Source organism: Heptranchias perlo, chromosome 12 (assembly GCF_035084215.1).
Source record: "Heptranchias perlo isolate sHepPer1 chromosome 12, sHepPer1.hap1, whole genome shotgun sequence".
In the NCBI taxonomy this organism is placed as follows: Eukaryota; Metazoa; Chordata; class Chondrichthyes; order Hexanchiformes; family Hexanchidae; genus Heptranchias; species Heptranchias perlo.
The window spans coordinates 9,425,072-9,447,619 of NC_090336.1; the positions used below are offsets into that span (position 1 = coordinate 9,425,072).

General features: G+C 43.8%; 1 protein-coding gene across 1 annotated transcript in view; it reads left to right on the plus strand.

The window, feature by feature from the left end:
• The window catches only part of pdhx (pyruvate dehydrogenase complex component X), a 205,286-nt gene that overhangs the window by 35,522 nt on the left and 147,216 nt on the right, over positions 1-22,548 (plus strand). Inside the window, exon 3 of the mRNA XM_067993632.1 lies at positions 21,934-22,034. Within this exon, the coding sequence (XP_067849733.1) occupies positions 21,934-22,034 (101 nt within the window). The remainder of the gene's footprint in view (positions 1-21,933; positions 22,035-22,548) is intronic.

The window sequence follows — 22,548 nt, forward strand, 5'->3', positions numbered from 1 at the left end:
ACCATTAATTTGCACTACCCCAGCCATCCGTCCACAATCGTGTTTAGTTTTAGCGAATACGTCAGCATGTTTGTTAATCAATTCCTGTACCTCAGGCAACCGATAGGTTGGTAATTCCAGCTGCCCTGCCTTTTTGATTGCAAGCACGGAGTGCGTGTTCAAAATCTGGACTACGTCCTCCATCCCTGATCCCACCCATGTGCTATCATGATTGTAGTCTTAAAATAACAGTCAGTGCTCACAGGGTGTCGCTCCCAAGGATGCCTCATTCATCGTTCATACGCATATATACGGGTTCTATTACCCACACTGGTAAATCTCCTAGCATGATGTAAATACTATCCCCTGGGTAGGCAAGGGTATGGGACCCCGTAATCCCTGTCACTGTGAAACTAATTTTCCCCCCAGTGAGGTGGGTCTCGGGGGAGGAGGAGTGCACAACGGTTATGGAAGATCCGGTGTCAATCAACATTGTCTGCCGTACCCCTCCGGGCAAGGAGGCGGAAATCACGGGTTGGCCGTGACCTCTCTCCATCGGGAGGGGATGGGATCCTGTCATAAGGAAGGAGGGGGTTCCGGCTGCGACTCTGCAATCTGAGATACCGGATGCTCATGCGCGTGAGTGGTTATTAAGGTCTGCACAATACTGGTCCGTTTTTCTATCCTATCATCGACAGTGTGTGACCATGCCTTAGAATTAGGTGGCTTCTGGGCTCGATATTCACCCGGGGCTGGGTTTCCCTTGGTCATTTGGTTTGATCTTGGGGTCTGGTTTACTCGTAGCCCTCCTGTTCTATCTCTCCCAGCACTGAAACCCTTATCACTTGGACAGTCCCTAGCGAAGTGTCTGGTGACTCCACAATTATAGCATACACCGTTAGGTCTGAGCGATGGCGCAGAAGGGGTAGGACGTGGACCTTCTACTGTGTTAACAGGCCTGTCTGGGGAAAGCATACTGGCGGGAAGTACATGCATCTGGGTTTTTGCATACTCCCAAGCCGACGTGGTTTGTTGGAGTATGGTGTCCCATGGTGGGTAATGGTAGTTCCCAGAGCTGATCGAAGCGATGGACGCATGTTACTCAGGAATATCTTTTTAAACGCAGCCTCATTTTTCCCATCTTGGTCATTCGCATTTGAGGTTCCCTGTACCATGGTATATATGGCATATTGTCGGTCCGCAAAAGCACAGGGCACCTCGCTGGGATGCTGCTTAGTCAGGGACATTTTAACTGGCAAATCCATAGAGTTCACCCCTAAAGCAGCTTGTATACTGCCTATAGTTTCTTCTAGGGTGTGGTCTTCCCTGAAGACGGTAAACGGTGAGGATGCCCGAACCTCGCTGGAAAGAGCGGTTATCAAGGTTTGTTTCGTATCCGCATTTTCCTACGTAGGGTGGTAGGTCCGGAAACCAATCACCCTTTGTTTTAATTCGATTGGGCAAGTCTGCATGGTCACTGGTCCCAACTGTTGAACACAGGCTTTTAATCCTGTAAAGTCCAAGGGCTGGGATTGTTCGATCATACCCGCCCAGAGAGATACCCCTGGTGGTAGTAACGGTGCCCCGGCAGGTCCGTTATCATCTGCTTCAGGTGGACCCGCCTGTCCCTGATTCCCAGCGGGGAGAGCAGGGTCAGGGTCCGGATACACCTGGGCCGAGTCACTGTATTAACTGGATTCCCTTGTACATCAGGAGGCGGGCCATTCACTCCGCCTTCCGCAGCCTCACTTCCCATTTTCCCCTCGGTCTGAATGACCGACACTGGTTTTACGTAAGGTGGAGGAGGTTCCGTTAATGGGAGCAGGGGATACAGGGACTGACCGTGCCTACTATCCCATTGGTAATTCTGCCCGGGGTCTCCCGCTATAACGGCCGCTACCACAGCTTGTTCTACTCCTAGTCTGCTTTCGAGCTGTTGGATTCTGTCCTGGCATGCTCGGTAGTCCGGTTCCTTATCGGGGCGCTGAAGGGCTTCTCGCAAAGCACCTCTTGCATCCTCTAAGTTTTTAGTGAGGCGAGTAATATCTTTCATTACAGTTTCTAGCTGGCATCGTGTTTCCTCTAAATGATGTAATGCTGATCCAGCATAAACAGCATTAACACTTTGATGTTGCATGATTGCAGCTGCCGATGCAACTTGGTATTTTAAACTGTCAATCTGACTATCCTTCTCAGCCAGTTCTTTTTTATGCCATTCTAATTGCTCCTCCTGAACCGTTTTATGCCGTTCCATCTGATCATCAATCTGACTATCCTTCTCGGCAAGTTCTTTTTATGCCGTTCTAACTGGTCATCCTGTACCAGGATGATGTCTCGATCTTGTTCCGCACAATATGAGGCTGCAGAAGTGATCAAGCGGATCTCCTTATCCCACCTCCATTTTTTTTTATCAGTAACTCTCTGTTCAATGAACGCCAAGGCGTCCCTCAATGTAACTTCTGGGCCTTTACCTAGGCATTCTAACAACAAGACCTCTACATTGGTCCCACTACACTTCTTCTCTATCCGGGCATTATACTCCTTCCAAAGATCTCTGTTTGGCATCTTGGTGTACTTTAGAGAGCCACTATCCATTAGTTATTACTAACCCTCCACAAGGATTGACCGGTGATCAAGTGATAACCCTCACGTCCGTTACCTTATATCCATTAATACCAGGTTTTGGCTGTTGTCAAAAATAGTCCCTTCGTGGTCGCCAATTGTAGGATTTAAAGCCCCTACTTTCAGGATTATAATTTAATCCACTGGTTTGTGACAACAAGAAGACCACCACGGTACTGGTATTATGGTTAAAGGCAAAATAGATTTATTAAGCACATCACAATTAGTACAAAGAAAGTGATACTTAACAAAGAGAAATAGTCACAGTCTGTTCCTTTAAATCTTGGAAGTATCCCTCCAAGTGACTGCGGTGCGGTCTCTCTCTCTCTCTCTCTCGCTGTGTTCTGTTGACTGAAGAGTTCTCTTCTTCCTCGCCGGAATCTTGTGCCCCTTCCTCAGCTTTTGAGGTCTCTTCTTATACTCTTTTTTTCAGTCTATGTGGCAGTTCACTATCACATCCACATCTCTCAGCCTTACCATTAATCATGTCTCGCACCCTTTAGAAGTTACATTCGAAGCCACTCCTGGTACCATCTGTGCCTTGTTGTTACAGACTTAACAGTACCTTATCTTAGAGTTACATTGCCAGCCTTCACAGGACACCATTTGTCTAAACAAACTTCTATTCACTAGCTTGTGGGGGCTCGAGATGGAGAGGCCTGAGCCTGGGTGACTCCCTGATCATTACAGCCCATCCTCCCTCAAGCCTGTGATTTTTCCCAAGGTCTGTTAATTGTCACTTCAATGCTTTCAGCATTCTGTTAGTTTTAATTGCAAACTTGACTATAATAACCATCATGCATCCTTCTCGGCCCACCAGCCCTTTCTTATTGAGTACACGTTACATGGTTCATACTATATTAATACACAGTACAGTTTACATTTATAGATACATCGATTCATAGTACATTTCATTCTACTTCTACTATTGATTATAATTATACTAAATTATATCTGTTATTGGGTTAATTCTTACACCTTCATAAACTCTAACTGTGGAAATTGAGTCTTATTGTGGGTCTGAGGAAATATAACCTGATTTTCTATTTCTCAAATGAGCCAAATTTGGATGATTTAGGAATGAAAGTGTCACACTGGAGCTGTAGGGAGAATCTGTCTGAGGTTCGAGATTAAGGCCTGTTCTTAGCACGGTGGATCTAACCTTTGGCAAGTACCTAGTGGGGAAAAAATGAAAAATTCTAATCCCTGGACTGGTGTTCCACACCATAATAAAATATAAATTGGAGGGGGAGAGGAAATTATAGCCATGACCTTGTTGTCATGGTTAACAACCCCCTTGAACCATATACACAATCTAAGGAGAAAGTAAAGTTCAATGTTACAAACCTATCTGAAAAACCAGTCCTATGAAGTTCTTTGAGGAATTGAGGGGGAGGAGTGGTGGGGAGGGAGGAAAGACAGAAAAAGGCCCTCTTCAGTGTAAATGAAGCAGTACTGTAGTGCTGTCCGGGTGTGATATTCAGTAAACTCTGCACGACACACAAAGAAAGGGATTGACTGCTTAGGAGGAATTCACTGAAGATTTCTTTTAGAACAGAAGCTGTTTCCTGTCTGTTTTCCACTGGACATGTAAAAACAGGACAGTATTCCCTTTTGTAAGAATGTTACATGAGCTTCACAAATGGACAGTGCACCTGCTGCGATGCTTGAAGCCAGCCACGTGCTTTTCATACGATGATACTGACAACTTAAGAGTGATTTAAAATGAATGGAAATTCTGCAGACCTCAGCAAGTAGACTGTAGGTTTCTCAATTCATTTTATACTTAATCCATTCTAAACTCAACGAGGAACTTATTACCAAGTAAAATGCCAAATAATCAGTACACTAATAGGCTACACAGAGTGAAAGGACATGGTTTGTCTCTGTGTTGTTTCCAATCTTAGCCAGTCAGGTGCTGTACAGAGATGCTTCCCAGGAGAAGAGAAATCAGTAGGCCTGTCAATTCAAGTGCTCAACGCACCCCCAGTAGTCAGTGAAAGAGCATTGTGGTATTCGGTCCACTCTCTCTTTCATGAAATGGTGCATGATACAGGAAGACCTAAGAGATCGGAGAACAAAATGGACTGCGATGGAGAAAGTGATTTCTTGGGGCTGATTTTCTCCCTTTTCTCCCTCCCGTCTCCTGAGTACAAGTTGACATCACGGCTCTTGACCCCTTTTTCCTCTGCTCTATACCCAGGAACCAAGCATACCCTGGGTGAAAAGTAGAAGAAACTTGAACCTGTTGAGTTCTGTAGGTGCATAAATTTCTCCTGTGCTGTTCATAACGTTCAGTAGTTAGATCCTGTAGGATTGACCGGAAGATGGCTCAGCTTGTTACTACATTGGCACTCTGTCAAAGACTTGCAGCATACGAGTGTTATAAATTGGATAGACAAGTAGTGAGGGACAGAATACCAGAGCCTGGTCTTCAGTTGCTTCCAAGCCGATTTTTGCAGAGATTCTCCTTAGATGCGAAGGGGATGTTTCCCCTTGTGGGAGAGACTAGAACTAGGGGCCACAGTTTAAAAATAAGGGGTCTCCCATTTAAGAAGGAGATGAGAATTTTTTTCTCTGAGGGTTGTGAGTCTGTGGAACTCCCTTCGCCAGGGAGCAGTGGAGGCAAGGTCATTGAATATGTTTAAGGCTGAGTTAGATAGATTCCTGATTAACAAGGGATTCAAAGGTTATAGTAGGTAGATGGGAAAGTAGGTTGAGGTCGTAATCAGATCAGCCATGATCTTATCAAATGGCAGAGCAGGCTCAAGGGGCCGAATGGCCTACTCCTGCTCTTAATTCGTATGTGTGTGTGCACGCACGCACACACACACCATACCCCAGATAAGCTCTCATATATAAGAAGGATATGAGAGTCCCCAATTGACACACACCACCTGAATACAATTAACATTAATTGATATAAATCACATGATTTTTTTTATTCGTTCATGGGATGTGGGCGTTGCTGCCAAGGCCAGCATTTATTGCCGATCCCTAATTGCCCTTGAGAAGATGTTGGTAAGCCGCCGCCTTGAACCGCTGCAGTCCGTGTGGTGACGGTTCTCCCACAGTACTATTAGGTCGGGAGTTCCAGGATTTTGACCCAGTGACGATGAAGGAACGGCGATATATTTCCAAGTCGGGATGGTGTCTGACTTGGAGGGGAACGTGCAGGTGTTGTTGTTCCCATGTGCCTGCTGCCCTTATCCTTCTAGGTGGTAGAGATCGTGGGTTTGGGAAGTGCTATCGAAGAAGCCTTGGCGAGTTGCTGCAGTGCATCCTGTGGATGGTACACACTGCAGCCACTGTGCACTGGTGGTGAAGGGAATGAATGTTTAGGGTGATGGATGGGGTGCCAATCAAGCGGGCTGCTTTGTCCTGGATGGTGTCGAGCGTCTTGAGTGTTTTTGGAGCTGCACTCATCCAGGCAAGTGGGGAGTATTCCATCACACTCCTGACTTGTGCCTTGTAGATGGTGGAAAGGCTTCGGGGAGTCAGGAGGTGAGTCACTCGCCGCTGAATACCCAGCCTTTGACCTGCTCTTGTAGCCACAGTATTTATGTGGCTGGTCCAGTTAAGTTTCTGGTCAATGGTGACCCCCAGGATGTTATTGGCGATGGTAATGCCGTTGAATGTCAAGGGGCGGTGGTTAGACTCTCTCTTGTTGGAGATGGTCATTGCTTGGCACTTGTCTGGCGCGAATGTTACTTGTCACTTATGAGCCCAAGCCTGGATGTTGTCCAGGTCTTGCTGCATGCGGCCACAGACTGCTTCATTATCTGAGGGGTTGCGAATGGAACTGAATGCTATGCAATCATCAGTGAACATCCCCATTTCTGACCTTATGATGGAGGGAAGGTCATTGATGAAGCAGCTGAAGATGGTTGGGCCTGGGAAATTGCCCTGAGGAACTCCTGCAGCAATGTCCTGGGGCTGAGATGATTGGCCTCCAACAACCACTGCCATCTTCCTTTGTGCTAGGTATGACTGCAACCACTGGAGAGTTTTCCCCCTGATTCCCATTGACTTCAATTTTACTGGGGTTCCTTGGTGCCACACTCGATCAAATGCTGCCTTGATGTCACTTCACCTCTGGTATTCAGCTCTTTTGTCCATGTTTGGACCAAGGCTGTAATGAGGTCTGGAGCCGAGTGGTCCTGGTGGAACCCAAACTGAGCATCGGTGAGCAGGTTATTGGTGAGTACCGCTTGATAGCACTGTCGACAACACCTTCTGTCACTTTGCTGATGATTGAGAGTAGACTTATGGGGCGGTAATTGGCCGGATTGGATTTGTCCTGCTTTATGTGGACAGGACATACCTGGGCAGTTTTCCACATTGTCGTGTAGATGCCAGTGTCGTAGCTCTACTGGAACAGTTTGGCTAGAGGCGCGGCTGGTTCTGGAGCACAAGTCTTTAGCACTACAGCCGGGATGTTGTCGGGGCCCATAGCCTTTGCTGTATCCAGTGCACTCAGCCGTTTCTTGATATCACGTGGAGTGAATCGAATTGGCTGAAGACTGGCTTCTGTGATGGTGGGGATATCGGAAGGAGGCCGAGATGGATCATCTACTCGGCACTTCTGGCTGAAGATGATTTCTGGCTGCAAACGCTTCATGATACAATTAACAACGGGTTGCTTCCATCCGTGCGTGCACTGGGAAAAGTCGAACAACGTCTCTGAGTGAGTGAGGTGCGTGTGTGTGTACGAAGTGGAATCCTGCTGATCCCCCTCCCTGGCCATTGTCTGAAGCTGAGTCACACCATTCACAATCTCGGTGTCCTATTTGACCCTGAGCTGAGCATCCTACACCATATCCTCTCCATCCCCAAGACCTCTGTAACATTGCCCGTCTCCACCTCTGCCTCAGCTCAACTGCTGCTGAAACCCACATCCATTCTTTTGTCACGTCCAGACTTAACCATTCCAATGCTCTCCTCGCTGGCCTCCCATCTTCCACTCTCCGTAAAGTTCAGCTTATCCAAAACTCTGCTCCTCATATCCTAACTCGCACTAAGTCCCGTTCATCAATCATCCCTGTGCTCACTGATCTACATTGGCTCCTGGTCCGGCAAAGCTTCAAACTTAAAATTCTCCACCTTGTGTTCAAATCCTTCTGTGGCCTCGCCCCTCCCTATCTCTGTAACCTCCTCCAACCCTCCAAGATCTTGCGCATCCCTGATTTCCATCGTTCCACCATTGGCGGTCGTGCCTTCAGCTGCCCAGGCCCTAAGCTCTGGAATTCTCTCCCTAAACCTCTACACCTCTCTAGTCCACTCTCCTCCTTTAAGCCGCTCCTTAAAACCTACCTCACCTGTCCTAATATCTCTTTAGGTGGCTTGGTGTCAAATTTTGTCTGATAACGCTCCTGTGTAGCACCTTGGGATGTTTCACTATGAGAAAGACGCTATATAAATTCAAGTTGTTGTTGAGATCTCTGCAACTCCTGGAGAGCAATTCAAATAAGAAATAAGGACTTGCATTTAAATCCACCTTATCATACCTCTCAAACATTTTGAAGCACCTGACATACAATTAATTACTTTGAAGTGCAGTGACTATTGTTGTGTAGGCAAACAGAACAGCCAGTTTGCACTTAGCAAGACCCCATGAATAGCATGAAGGTGGATGACCAGCTGATCTGTTTTTGGAAGTGCAGTATTTTATGAGGGAGTAATGCTGGCCAGGATACTGGGCAACTTCCCTGCTCTATAGTACCATGTGATTGTCCACCTGAACCAGTAGAACAGGCAGATGGGGCATCAGTTTAATGTCTTGAAAACAACATCTTTGAAAATGCAGAACTCCCTCAGCCTGGATTGGGTGCTCAAAGTCCGGGGGAGGGATTGAAAGTACAACCTTCAGACTCAAACAAGAATTCAACCAACTGAGCCAAGCTGATAAAAGTATCAAGAGGGTTGGGGATAAGCCAACCCTTTGCACGCTCAAAGAATACTGTGCGACAACCGTAGGAATTTGTTTGGTCCGCTTGAAAATCTGTTGTACGGAAATCTGTTGTACAGAAACCCATCGCCATGCTCCGAGTGTCCAAACCAAACCACTGAGAAATCAACACAAATGGATTTTCTGTTTGCCTGATGCAGAGCGTGTACTCTCTCCCCACAGGGATACACCCCAAACACCCAAATTCAGACAGCTTTGGTGCAGGTTGTTGGAACTGATGCTTAGGAACCTCTGGAGTATGATCACAGGTACTGCTGGAGTTTAACCAGCTAAAACCAAACAAACCGGCCGGCACAGATCGCTGGTAAGCTTCCTGTTGCCTGTTCAGCCAGGACCATCTTAACCATCAGACTTATGTGGAGATGGCTCAGGAAAATGCTAGTCCTAGTGACAGGCCTAGCTCTCCAGGTCCCATTAATGAGCTAGGCTGGCTGGCCAAATTATCACCAGTGTATTATAGATCTGGTTGGCATTAGGTATTGAATTACTGGGCCTGCAATATATAGAGTTGACCTTTTTTCACTGTATAATTAATGTATCGATGGTTTACAATACTCCACCAGTTATCATGTGGGTATTATTGATTGTCTTATTCCTACCTACTTTCTTTGTGCAAATAAGGTACAACTGAATCTACAGACAGAGAAAGTCACTGAGCTCCCTATGTAACTGTGATATGGATGTCAGATTCACTGTCAGCATAGCCGCCAAAGCAGCTTCTGTACCTGGAATATTAGGACAATATCTCAGTCATATCCCTGTGGTTTGCCCTGTTGACTTCAAGTTGATGGGTACAGTCGCACATTAAGTCTATGGTCACAGCACTAAAATACACCTTTGTTGATTTACAAAGGATATGGGGGTACATAAGAAATAGGAGAATAGGCCACACGGCCCCTCGAGCCTGCTCCACCATTCAATAAGATCATGGCTGATCTTCAACCTCAACTCCACTTTCCTGCCTGATCCCCATATCCCTTGATTACCTCAGTGTCCAAAAATCTATATCTCACTCTTGAATATACGTAACGACTGAGCATCGACAGCCCTCTAGGGTAGAGAATTTCAAAGATTCACAACTCTGAGTGAAGAAATTTTTCCTCATCTCTGTCCTAAATGGCTGACCTCTTATCTTGAGATTTTGACCCCTAGTTCTAGACTCTCCAGCCAGGGGAAATGGCCTCTCAGCATCTACCCTGTCAAGCCCTCCAAGAATTTTATACCTTTCAATGAGATCACCTCTCATTCTTCTAAACTCCAGAGAATATAGGCCCATTTTACTCAATCTCTCCTCATAGGACAACCCTCTCATCCCAGGGATCAATCTAGTGAACCTTCATTGCACCCCCTCTAAGGCAAGTATATCCTTCCTTAGGTAAGGAGATTAAAACTGTACACAGTACTCCAGGTGTGGTCTCACCAGAGCCCTATAGAAAGTGGTCATCTACTCACACTCTAATCCTTTCTCTCTAGGTATGTATATTGCTCGAATGCTACTTGTAACGGTCAGGCTAGAAACCTGTAAAAGTGAGTTGGTGATATTGCCTCCCAAATGCGTGACAATCTTTCCCGCAACCCTATGTTTGAAACTCTCCAAACAGGTTTCTGCCCCTGCTAACGCACTGAAACAGCCCTAAAGAGTCACAAATGATATCCTGTGTGACAGTGACCCTGGTACATTATCCCTCCTCAGCCTTCTCAAACTCTTTGCCACTGTTAATCACGCCACCCTCCTGCAACGCCTCTCCTCTGTTCAGCTCAGTGGGACTGCCCTCGCCTGGTCCCAATCTTATCGATCTGATTGTAGTCAGAGTATCTCCAGCAATGGCTTCTCTCCTCTTCCCATCCCTGCACTGTTACCTCTGGAGTCCCCCAAGGATCTATCCTTAGCTCTCTCCTCTTCCTCATCTACATGCTGCCTCTTGGCGACATCATCTGCAGACATTGGGGTCAACTTCCACATGTATGCACCACCTCTCTCAACTCCTCCATTACCTCTGCATTGTCAGACTGCTTCTCTGCCATCCAATCTTGGATGAGCTGCAATTTCCTCCAGCTAAACATTGGGAAGACATAAGCCATCATCTTCGACTCCTGCCACAAACTCCGTATCCTTGCACTAATTCCATCCCCCCTCCAGGGCGGTGTCTCAGGGTGAACCAAATTGTTCATAACCCCAGCAACCTATTTGACCCCAAGCCGAGTTTCTGACCCCATATCCTCTTCATCACAAAGACCGCCCACTTCCACCTCCGCCCCATGGCCCACCTCCTCCCCGTGGCTCATCTCCGCCTCTACCCCAGCGCCATTTGCTGTTGAAGCCTCATCCATGCCTTTGTCACTTTCAGACGGTTATTCCAATGCTCTCCTTCCCAGCTTCTCATCCTCCACCCTCCATAAACTTCAGCTTATTCAAAACTTTGCTCCCTGTATCCTATCGCACACAAAGTCCTGGTCACCCATCATCCCTGTGCTTGTTGATCTACATTGGCTAAAATTTAAAATATTCACCCTCATGTTTAATTCCCTTCATGTCTTCTTCTCCCTATCTCTGTATCTACCTCCCAAACTCTCTGGAGAGACGGAGAGGTTTAGGGAGAGAATTCCAAAGCCCTGGACCCAGATGGCTGATGGCACAGCCACCAATGGTGAGGCGCAGGGAGGGGGTGATGCGCATAAGTCCAGAGTCGGAGGAATGGAGGGTTCATAGTGGTTTTAGGTTGGAGGAGGCTACAGAGATAGGTGTACGGTCATGAAGAGATTTAAACACGAGGTTAAGAATTTTAAATTGGAAGCATCGGGGGACCGGAAGCCAATGTAGGTCTGCGAGGACAGGGGTGATGGGTGAGCAGGACTAGAGTTTTGGATGAGCTGAAAGTTTATAGAGGGTGGAAGATGGGAGGCTGGCCAGTAGACCATTGGAATAGCCGAGTCTGGAGGTAACAAAGGCAAGGTTGAGGGTTTCAAAAGCAGATGAGCTGAGAGGCAGGGATGGCGATAGATGGTTACACAGGTAGAAGTAGGCAGTCTTGGTGATGGAGAGGATATGGGGTCAGAAACTCAGCTCAGGATCGAATAGGATGCTGATATTGTAAACAGTCTGATTCAGCCTGAGACAGTGGCCGGGGTGGGGAATGAACGCCTCGGCTCACCTGCTGCTGAAACCCTCATCCATGCCTTTGATACCTCCAGACTCGAATATTCCAATGCTCTCCTGGACGGCCTCCCATCTTCCACCCTCCCTAAACTTGAGCTCATCCAAAACTCTGCTGCCCGTATCCTAACTCGCACCAAGTCCTGTTTACCCATCGCCCCTGTGCTCGCTGACCTACATTAGCTCCTGGTCCGGAAACGTCTCGATTTTAAAATTCTCATTCTTGTGTTCATATCCCTCCATAGCCTCGTCCCTCCCTATCTCTGTAACCTCTTCCAGACCTACAACCCTCCAAGATCTCTGCGCTCCTCCAATTCTGGCCTCTTGCGCATCCCATTGGCAGCCGTGCCTTCAGCTGCCTAGGCCCTAAGCTATGGAATTCCCTCCCTAAACCTCTCCACCTCTCTACCTCTCTCTCCTCTTTTAAGATGCTCCTTAAAATCTACCTCTTTGACCAAGCTTTTGGTCACCTGTCCTAATATCTGCTAATGTGGCTCAGTGTCAAATTTTATCTGATAACGCTCTTGTGAATCGCCTTACTGTATAACTGCAAGTTGTTGTTGTTGTGATGGAACAGAATTTATGGCCTTAGTGATTAAGAATGAAATTACTTCAATGATAAGAGGGGATATAACGAGAGTTAAGCAGGCATTGGAGACTTTATGGGTAGAATTAAAAAATAGAAAAGGATTTAAGACTGTAGTGGGAGTTGTGCAGAGGGCCCCTGGTAGCAGCTGTGAAGTGACAGAATGTATAAATGCAGAGATTAGACAGCATGTAGCAAAGACAGAGTGGTTTTAATGGGGGATTTTAACTTTCATATTGATTGGGATAAACAGACGAGCTCATGTCAGAAAGGTAGCGAATTTCTTGAGTGTGTTCAGGACAGCTTTCTGCAATAATATGTCCCAGAACCAACAAGGGGACAGGCCGCATTAGATTTAATAATGAGTAATGAGCCTGATTTAGTTAACAGCCTAACAGTGTGTGAACATTTATCTAATAGCGATCATAATATGATTGAGTTCAACATTGTGTTTGAAAGGGAGAAACCCATAACAGCTACTAAGATTCTAAATTATATAAGGCTGACTTCAACAGGATGAGCCAGAGACTCTCCACAGTAAACTGGTTAATGGGTAAAAATCTGTTAATGGGTAAAGTGACAGATGATCAGTGGGAGGTGTTCAAAAAAGAATTTAACATGATACAGAACCAGTTTATATCCCTAAGGGGCAAGAGCTCTACTTACCAAAAAAAAAACGGCCATGGACGACAAAAGAGGTATGGGATAATATAAAACGAAAAGAAAAAGCGTACAAAAATGCTGGCGATTGGGGAGATACAAAGAACAGCAAAGGGTGACAAAACAAATAGTGAGAGCCACACAAAGGGAGTATGAAAAGAAACTTGCAAGGGATATCAAAATCAACACACTTTTTACAACTATATTAGGAAAAAGGTGGTCAAGAGCAATGTGGGCTTCTTAAAAACTGATAATGGTGATATTGAAAATGAAAATAAGGAAATGGCAGACAAGTTAAATAATTACTTTGCATCAATATTTACAGTAGAGGAAGAGGATAGCATGCCAGACACTTCTGATTTTGAATCAGGGAGGGGGACTCACCATAATTAACGTAAGGAAATGAACAATAATGAAAAAAAGAATAGCACTAAAGAGTGACAAATCCCCAGGACCAGATGGTTTCCATCCCAGGGTTTTAAAGGAAGTAGGTGAGAACATTGCAGATGCCCTAACTATAATCTTCCAAAATTCTCTCACTTCAGGAACCGTTCCTTTAGATTGGAAAATTGCAAATGTCACTCTGCTAATTAAGAAAGATGAGAGAGGGAAACCAGTAAATATTAGACCAGTTAACCTAACATCTGTTGTCGGGAAATTACTAGAGTCTATAATTAAGGATCGAGTCACTGAACACTTTGAAAATTTTCAGCTGATCAGAGAGAGCCAGCATGGATTTATAAAGGGTAGGTCATGCCTGATGAACCTGATTGAAATTTTTTGAAGAGGTGACTAAAGTAATGGACAGGGGAATGTCTATGGATGTTATTTATATGGACTTCCAGAAGGCATTTGATAAAAGTCCCTCATAAGATAATGTTAGCTAAATTTGAAGCTTATGGAATTGAGGGCAAATTATTGACCTGGTTAGGAAATTGGCTGAGTGGCAGGAGACAGAGAGTAGGGATAATGGGCAGGTGCTCAAATTGGCAGGATGTGACTAGTGGTGTCCCACAGGGATCTGTGTTGAGGCCTCAACTAGTCACTGTATTTATTAACGGCTTAGATGACAGGATAGAGAGCCACATATCCAAGTTTGCCGATGACACAAAGATAGGCAGCATTGTAAGCAGTGTAAATGGAAGCATAAAATTACAGAGAGACATTAATAGATTAAATGAATTAGCAAAACTGTGGCAAATGGATTTCAATGTAGGCAAGTGTGAGGTCATCCACTTTGGATCAAAAAAGGATAGATCAGGGTACTTTCTAAATGGTGAAAAGCTCGAAACAGTGGAGGTCCAAAGAGACTTAGGGGTCCATGTACATAGATCATTAAAATATAATTTTAATGATCTATATACATGGTACAGAAAATAACCAAAAAGGCTAATGGAATGCTAGCCTTTATATCTGGAGGACTAGAATACAAGGGGGCAGAAGTTATGCTGCAGCTATACAAAACCCTGGTTAGACCGCACCTGGCGAACTGTGTTCAGTTCTGGGCACCGCACCTTAGGAAGGATATATTGGCCTTGGAGGGAGTGCAGCATAGATTTACTAGAATGATACCCGGACTACAAGGGTTAAATTACAAGGAGAGATCACACAAAGTAGGTTTGTATTCCCTGGAATTTAGAAGATTAAGGGGTGATTTGATCGCAGTTTTCAAGATATTAAGGGGAACTGATGGGGTAGATAGAGAGAAACTATTTCCGCTGGTTGGGGAGTCTAGGGCTAAGGGACATAGCCTAAAAATTAGAGCCAGGACTTTCAGGAGTGAAGTTAGGAAACACTTCTAGAGGCAAAGGGTGGTAGAAATTTGGAAAACTCTTCCGCAAATGGCAGTTGATGCTATTTCAATTAATTTTAAATCTGAGATTGATAGATTTTTGTTAACCAAAGGTATTAAGGGATATGGGGCTAAGGAGGGTATACGGAGTTAGGTCACAGATCAGCCATGATCTCACTGAATGGCAGAAGATGCTCGAGGGGCTAAATGGCCTCCTCCTGTTCCTATGTTCCTATGGCGGGTGGTAAAGACAATGGCTTTGGTGTTGTCAATGTTTAACTGAAGCGGGAACTTTACTGTGATAGGTTTGTGCAGAAAGCTCTTGGATTCTAGCGCCAACTAGAACAGATGAGTGACTGAGCTTTAAATGGAGAATAAAAGATGTATAAATGGTTACTTTAAATGCTTTCATGCTAGAATGCTTACAGCTGGATAGAGCGAAATGTCCTGGCCAGCTGTGCGATGCACTTAGCCTGGCACACTGCTGGTGTGACCTTCTCTATTTATGGGACATTGTCTTGAAAGTAATGAATTCTGATCGGAATTTTTGGTGTTATTGTGAGCTGCCTTTGTGACTGAGTCGTGTGGAAATTTGTTTCTCCCCGTGGAACTGTTACACTTACTGTTGGCGGGTGTTAGGAAACTTGCACTTGGAGCGAGGATGGTGAGCTCAGGAGTCTGTTTAAAGGACAGTAACTGAGCTACGTACTTGATGAATGAGGTGTAGTGTTTCACAACTGATGGTGTTAATTTATCTCTGTCTACCGGTGAGCCCTAATGCCAAGGAACAGATGCAGCTTGTAATTGAAAATGTATTCTATATTTGCAGTGCTCATAAACTGGATCATTCTTATTAAATGGTAGGTTAAAGCAACTGACAGAAATCACGTCATAATATTTAAAAGAGGGATACACCATTATGGCCTTGTTCAGGGAGAAACATAGCCTGATCTACACTTGGAGTTCAGCTTATGAACCACATTCATACTCAGCAAAGCTTTCATAATAACAGATGGGATGCAAGCGTTCACTGGCAGTGATAGCATAGTTCTGTGATCCACTATGAACAGGAGCATTTATCTGAGTTCTAGTACTGATGGAAGTGATTGATGTACATTGGGTTTTTCAGGATTTACCTCCCTTTCCCTTCCTCCAAAAGTTAAAAGTCAGTGAAGAACATTCAGCACTGTCATGAGTTGTAGCTAATTAAAAGTCTGCAGGGAATCCAGCTTTAATTGGACCATGTGTGTAGGAAACCAGTTTCTAATGATTGCTGAAAGAGGAATCCAGTAAATGCAATAAGGAGCCAGCCTGAAGGATTAAATGTCCTACATCCACAGAACTGGTGAGTCCCAGGCTGGCCTGAACTCCAGCACAAGTGGTGAGATTAGTCTGTTTGTGAATGCAGTTCTGTCAGTACCATTCCAATTGACTGGCAGGTGGTGACCAGTACCTTTACAGTGCTTCATATAACAGCTGCAACTCGAAATAGATTTTGCACAGTTTGGAAAAAGGTTTTATTATAAACACATTATCCTACACAAATCACTACACTTCAAAGTATTGTGAGTGGAGCACCTCGTGGCATTTCAACATAATAACAATGTAAATGCAGGTATTATGGATTCACTGTCTGCAGTGTTTAAATTCTATTCCAACCACTCAGAGTTTAATTGTTTCCTTTATTCTGTTAAAGCTGATCATTTTTGACAATTCCTTTGGAAAAGGTGTTTAATTTCCAGTTGAAATTTTTATTGTCGTATTTACCCCAGTGTTGCTGTGTTTAATACCCTAACAAGCAGCAATGTAACACCCTCCGTCTGTGCCTTTATTATTGCCAAACCCTCCTATAAGGATGCCTGGATTGTATTTGTGAGAACCTTTTGTGCGTTTTAATTCCAATATGTTCGCATGAAAAGATCTCTTCCTGCTGGTCACATTTTTATTGAGAGAATAATATTTTCCTGTAACAGGCTATACTCTGTTTAAGGAAGTATTGTGGCTGAGGGGGAGGCGGCAGTGGGGTGGGGGGGGCCTTACAGATAGTTAGATAATCGTAACAAAGGTCACTGACCTCCGTATGCTCACACCACACTGACTGCAGACAGTCGCTCTTCTAGTGTTACAAATTTGATCTGACGATGGATTACGCAGCACGCTGAGAACTGCATTTTGTTTTAGTATTTTTAGTGTTTGACACTTGTGATAAGAACACTTCAATCCTTTTATACTTTAGTACTGCATCTGATAACAACCTGCAGTTTGAGTACCTTACACTTGAAGTTGTCGGCAAGTTTTCGCCCCATTTAATTCCTCAAAAGGAAATAGCACCTTCTTTCTTCCAGTCAGTAGAGGGCAGTGCAAGCCCATTTTAAAACAACTGGTCAGTCGGAAATTGCTCCAGAAATAATGGCAATGCTAACAGGGCTCCCAGTTATTTCAGGGCAAATTGAAGAGCAAGTTCAGGCAAGCGCGCATGCGTAGTCAAACCCAGAAGTCCGGAAATTGCTCTACCATTTGCCCTGCTCGTTTGAAAGCTGTGTGGGAAGGACAGCTTGCCGGCTAAATGAATGGATCAGTGCTCTTCAGCCCGGCTGGAAATGAACTAATCTCCATTTTGAAAAAAAGTACGTTTTTTTTAGTTCTAAACTAACTTTTAACAGCATGGGAAGTATTAATGACTGCCAAACAACCTCTCTGCCACTGAAAATTAACTTTTAAAAAATGGAGTCTCGTTACTTCCGATTTTAATTGTTGGACGTTTTATTAAAAAAAAATTTAAAAAACTTAATTTTTATTCTTTTGCTTATTCTTTCTGACTCTTTTATCTCTGTCTTTTAATCTTACCCCCTCTTTATTTTACGTTCTCCAACTGATTTTATAGTGAATTTACTAATCTGTATGGCACTTTCTGGTTCTTAGTCTGTGCAGCTTGTCAAGGATGCTTCAAGTTGATTGGTTAAGGGGAGAGAGAGAGATCTTTTCCACTCTCTCAAAACTCACAGAAGCTCGGGGAAGAACGCTGCACTTGTTTAAGGTCACCATTGAAGGGAGTTGCTGCCAAAAAAGCCTACGGATACTTCTTGGGTGAGATTTAAATCTAATGAACAGCAGGCACTGTTGGTTCGCGCTCAGAGTAGTTTCTGGGCCAATATGATCATTTGTGTGTTTTAATTTCCATACTTATATTAAAACGGGGCTTAACACTGGTGTGATGTCGCATCTCACAGTGACCATGAAGCTGCCCAAGGTCACGTGTGAGACCAGCTGTGCACTCAATCGGCCCTGATCACGGAAGTGATGACCAAGCACTAATTACTTTTAACCAGTCTTTCCAAAATTCAGATTGTACTGGTAAGCGCTGAGATTTATCAGCATTTTCATTATCAAAACAGGAGACCACACACCAATGTGATGACTGGGTAAACTTGTTTGAGTTTTCAGCGTGAATTTCCATGGAGTTTGTACCACATACCCCAACATCAGTTACAAGGGCAACTTTTATCTTTAAACTTCAGTGAAATATGGATCCATATCACTGCAGTATAAATTATGCAGTGCATTCTCACTCCAGTAGAAGTTATTTAGTGCAATCGCACTATATATATAGGGCAGTCACACTCCAGTATTAATTATGCAGTGCAATATCACTGCAGTTTGAGTTACGTGATTCATAACAGGTGTATCCTGTCCAGGAACTTGCCAAGTTTTCATAAAATGATAAGAGCTGTATATATTATCTGGAATAAAGCATTGCCAAGAGTATGCTTTCAACAATATATTCTGTGTTCTGGAATGTTGACAAGATGTTTGAGCTTGGTCCTGACATTATCTGAACCACTTAATGGGTTCCTGCCTTCCCCTGCACTCTCGAGCTGCACACTTCTTTGCTTGCAGCGCACTTCCAAACTGCGTTCTCGAGCTGTACACTTCCAAACATCATACTCGAGCTGCGTGCTCCCAGCTGACCATGCACTTTCAAGCCCCGCGCTCCTCTACTTGTATCACATTCCAAACTCCATGCTCCCGTCTTGCAATGCATTCTTGAGCTGCACACTCCTCTGCTTGCAACACATTTCCAAACTGCATTTACAAGCTACATGATCCAGGCTTACTACGCACTGTCAGGTTGCCAGTTAAACTGCTTGCAAAGCAGTCCATTGCTGTACTCTTCCATGCCTGAACTGTGTATTCCAGTTCAAGCTGCATTGACTGTAGCTTTTATTTCTTGAAGAGCTGTTCATGCCCAATATGTTTCTAACCTCTTGTATGACGTGTGTGCATTCGTGTTTGTGTGTTGGGGAGGGGGTTGCTTGATCTCCTAGATTGGGAAAGGACTGTACGTGCGCATTCAGTCCTACTGCTCTCTACTACCTCGTGGTAGGAATTGTGCCATATAGGGTTGCCAACTCTGGTAGGGCATATTCCTGGAGATTTCATCACATGACCTCCTGCCTCCAACTGACCCTGTCAAAACAGCCTTTTTTTCTCATCTCCAATATTTTTATAACTAATAAATGAAAGTGTTCAAAGATAATGAAAAACATTTTTTCAATGCCACAATGATTTTTCTCCTGGGTTGCTCGCAGCAGTGTCCAGGAGATTAATTTTTTAATTCCTGGAGACACCAGGATAATTCTAGATGGTAGGCAACCCTAATGGAGATCAGAGAGATTAATTGCTGTAACAATATTATCGATGCTTCATTTTTTTAACTGTTAACTGGGCTATTTACCTATGGTATATAGTAATTAAAAATTAATCATTTTATTATCCTGAGAATTATGACACCAGCAATATAGGAAATGCCTGTGAAAGAAGTTCTGTTTGGTTATCGAAAATGTATTATGCATATCTTTTTGTGAGCTGGAAGTGTGTCTGGTAGTCATGTATACAGGGGATATTCAATAACATACAGTGCTGATGGTAATATGGATCGGGAATATTCAATAACATACAGTGCTGATGGTAATATGGATCGGGAATATTCAATAACACACAGTGCTGATGGTAATATGGATCGGGGATATTCAATAACATACTGTGCTGATGGTAATATGGATCGGGGATATTCAATAACATCCAGTGCTGATGGTAATATGGATCGGGGATATTCAATAACACACAGTGCTGATGGTAATATGGATCGGGGATATTCAATAACATACAGTGTTGATGGTAATATGGATCGGGGATATTCAATAACATCCAGTGCTGATGGTAATATGGATCGGGGATATTCAATAACACACAGTGCTGATGGTAATATGGATCGGGGATATTCAATAACATACAGTGTTGATGGTAATATGGATCGGGGATATTCAATAACATCCAGTGCTGATGGTAATATGGATCGGGGATATTCAATAACACACAGTGCTGATGGTAATATGGTTCGGGGATATTCAATAACACACAGTGCTGATGGTAATATGGATCGGGAATATTCAATAACATACTGTGCTGATGGTAATATGGATCGGGGATATTCAATAACATACAGTGCTGATGGTAATATGGATCGGGGATATTCAATAACACACAGTGCTGATGGTAATATGGATCGGGGATATTCAATAACACACAGTGCTGATGGTAATATGGATCGGGGATATTCAATAACATACCGTGCTGATGGTAATACAGGTGCTTCCGACATGAATTTGTGAAAAAAGATTGAATTTTTTTGTTTGTGGTGGGCCTGAATGCAATTTATTTAACTCCCAGATATATTCGAACTTTCTGACTAATTGGAAAACTGTCTTTAAAAGAGCTGTTCAGTAATCAGAAGCAAATCTCCAATATAATCTCGTGGTACCCAAAGCTGCACAGAACTCGAGTTCTTCAGCAGGGCCATTATTTTTAGTGCAGATGCAGGGTGAGAAATAGGAGGATTGCCATGATCTCATGCTGGGTAGTATTCATTGAGGATTGTGTTTCAGTCGCCCTGTTATCTATGGCCAAGTACTTTGAAAAAGTAGAGATTATGCTGGTTGAACAGGCAAATTGTGACTTGAACAATGCATGAGTTATGGATTGTTCACAATGCAGCATGCACTAGGCTAAATGCATTCAGCCATGAGACCAAAATTATAGTTTGGGTATCAAACGGGGATAAAGTAAACTAATTAATGTCCTTTAAATGGCCTGATATCCTGATTTGATCCCACACAGCCAAAGAGAATCTTTGTAGTGGGAATTATCAGACCATATCGCTGAATTTGGTGTGTTATCTCTTTGTCCCCACAGCATCCAAACCACAGCTTAAATGCAAAATATATATCGATGTTTCTCATTATTTAGTTCTTTATTTACTTTTATCTTCCCCTTTCTTGGGTCTCCCACACACACATTATTTGATGCTGGGGATAAAGCAAGTGGCCTGATGACCGCCTTGCCCTTGCTGTCTCAATGCTCAGTATTGGAGCTGTGCAACTTCAGTCTTCTGCCTCATATAGTGTTAGCTATCCCCTTTCCCTCTCTCTCTCCTTCCCTCTCTCATAACTTTCCACTCTACTTTATGCTTTTACATTTCAAAATTGTGAATTGATAGCTTTGTGTGCAGTTTTTTAAAAAAAATAGAATTATTAGTGCTTTTATTAGAAAGAGGTCACGCAGTAGTGGAATCTCTTCCGTTGCTTTTGGCATTTACTACTTGTGATGTAGCATCTTTATCAGTTGTAAAACGTGTCAACCTTGGCTCAGTGGTAGCACTGATGCCTCTGAGTCAGATGTTCAAGCCCACTACAGGACTTGTGCCCATAGTCTAGGCCATCATATTAGTGCAGTACTGAAGGAGAGCTGCACTGTCGGAGATAGTGTTTTTTAAATGAGGTGCTAAACTGAGGCCTCGTCTGCCCTCTCAGGTGGACATAAACGATCCCATGGCACTATTTTGAAGAAGAGGAGGGGAGTTCTCCCCGGTGTCCTGGCCAACATTTATCCCTCAGCTGACATCACCAAAAGAGATAACACTTATCTCATTGCTATTTGTAGGAACTTGCTGTGCTCAAATTGGCTGTCTTCTTTGCTTACATAACAGTGACTAACTTCAAAAAAGTAGTCTTTGGGACATCCTAAGGACATTAAGGGTGCTGTGTAAATACAAGTTCTTTCTTTCTAAGTTCAACAACATTTGATATTTCTGATATCCATTTTCCTTTTCCCAGGTGAAACTGTTAATGTTGGTGACGCATTGTGTGAAATTGAAACAGACAAAGCTGTCGTTACCTTGGACTCCAGTGATGATGGTGTGTTAGCAAAAATAATGGTAAGAAAATTCTTTTCAGGTCAAGAGTCGTTCATCATCCATACTCAAATGAAGAAAGGTAAATAAGTACCTGCTCTGTTCAATGTTGTGTAGCAGAATCAAGGACAAGGAAAAGAGAGTGTGAAAATTGAAGGATAGAGTTAACATGCATCAGTGGTGCATCTCTCAGCAGCTGGTAGTGGAATGAAATTGCAGAGTTTGGCCATATGGAGATCAATGGCCAGTTGAATTGTTAGGAATTGATGAATGAAAGCATGTTGAAGAGGTGTACCTGCCAATTCTGAGGTTTTGATATTGCTAATGTTTTTTGTTTTGGCTTTATATGCAACTGCTCAGCAAGATTTCTATTCAGGTGCTGGAAAAGGTAATATTAGTCTTTGCTTGGTTTGATGCTGGATCTGGACTAGAAAATGGGAAATAAATTGAATGTTTTATGAAATGAGCAGCTGCCTGCATGTACTTTAGCAGATTTATGGTTTTCCTCTAGGCTGTGTAGCAGGAAAGTACTGTCATC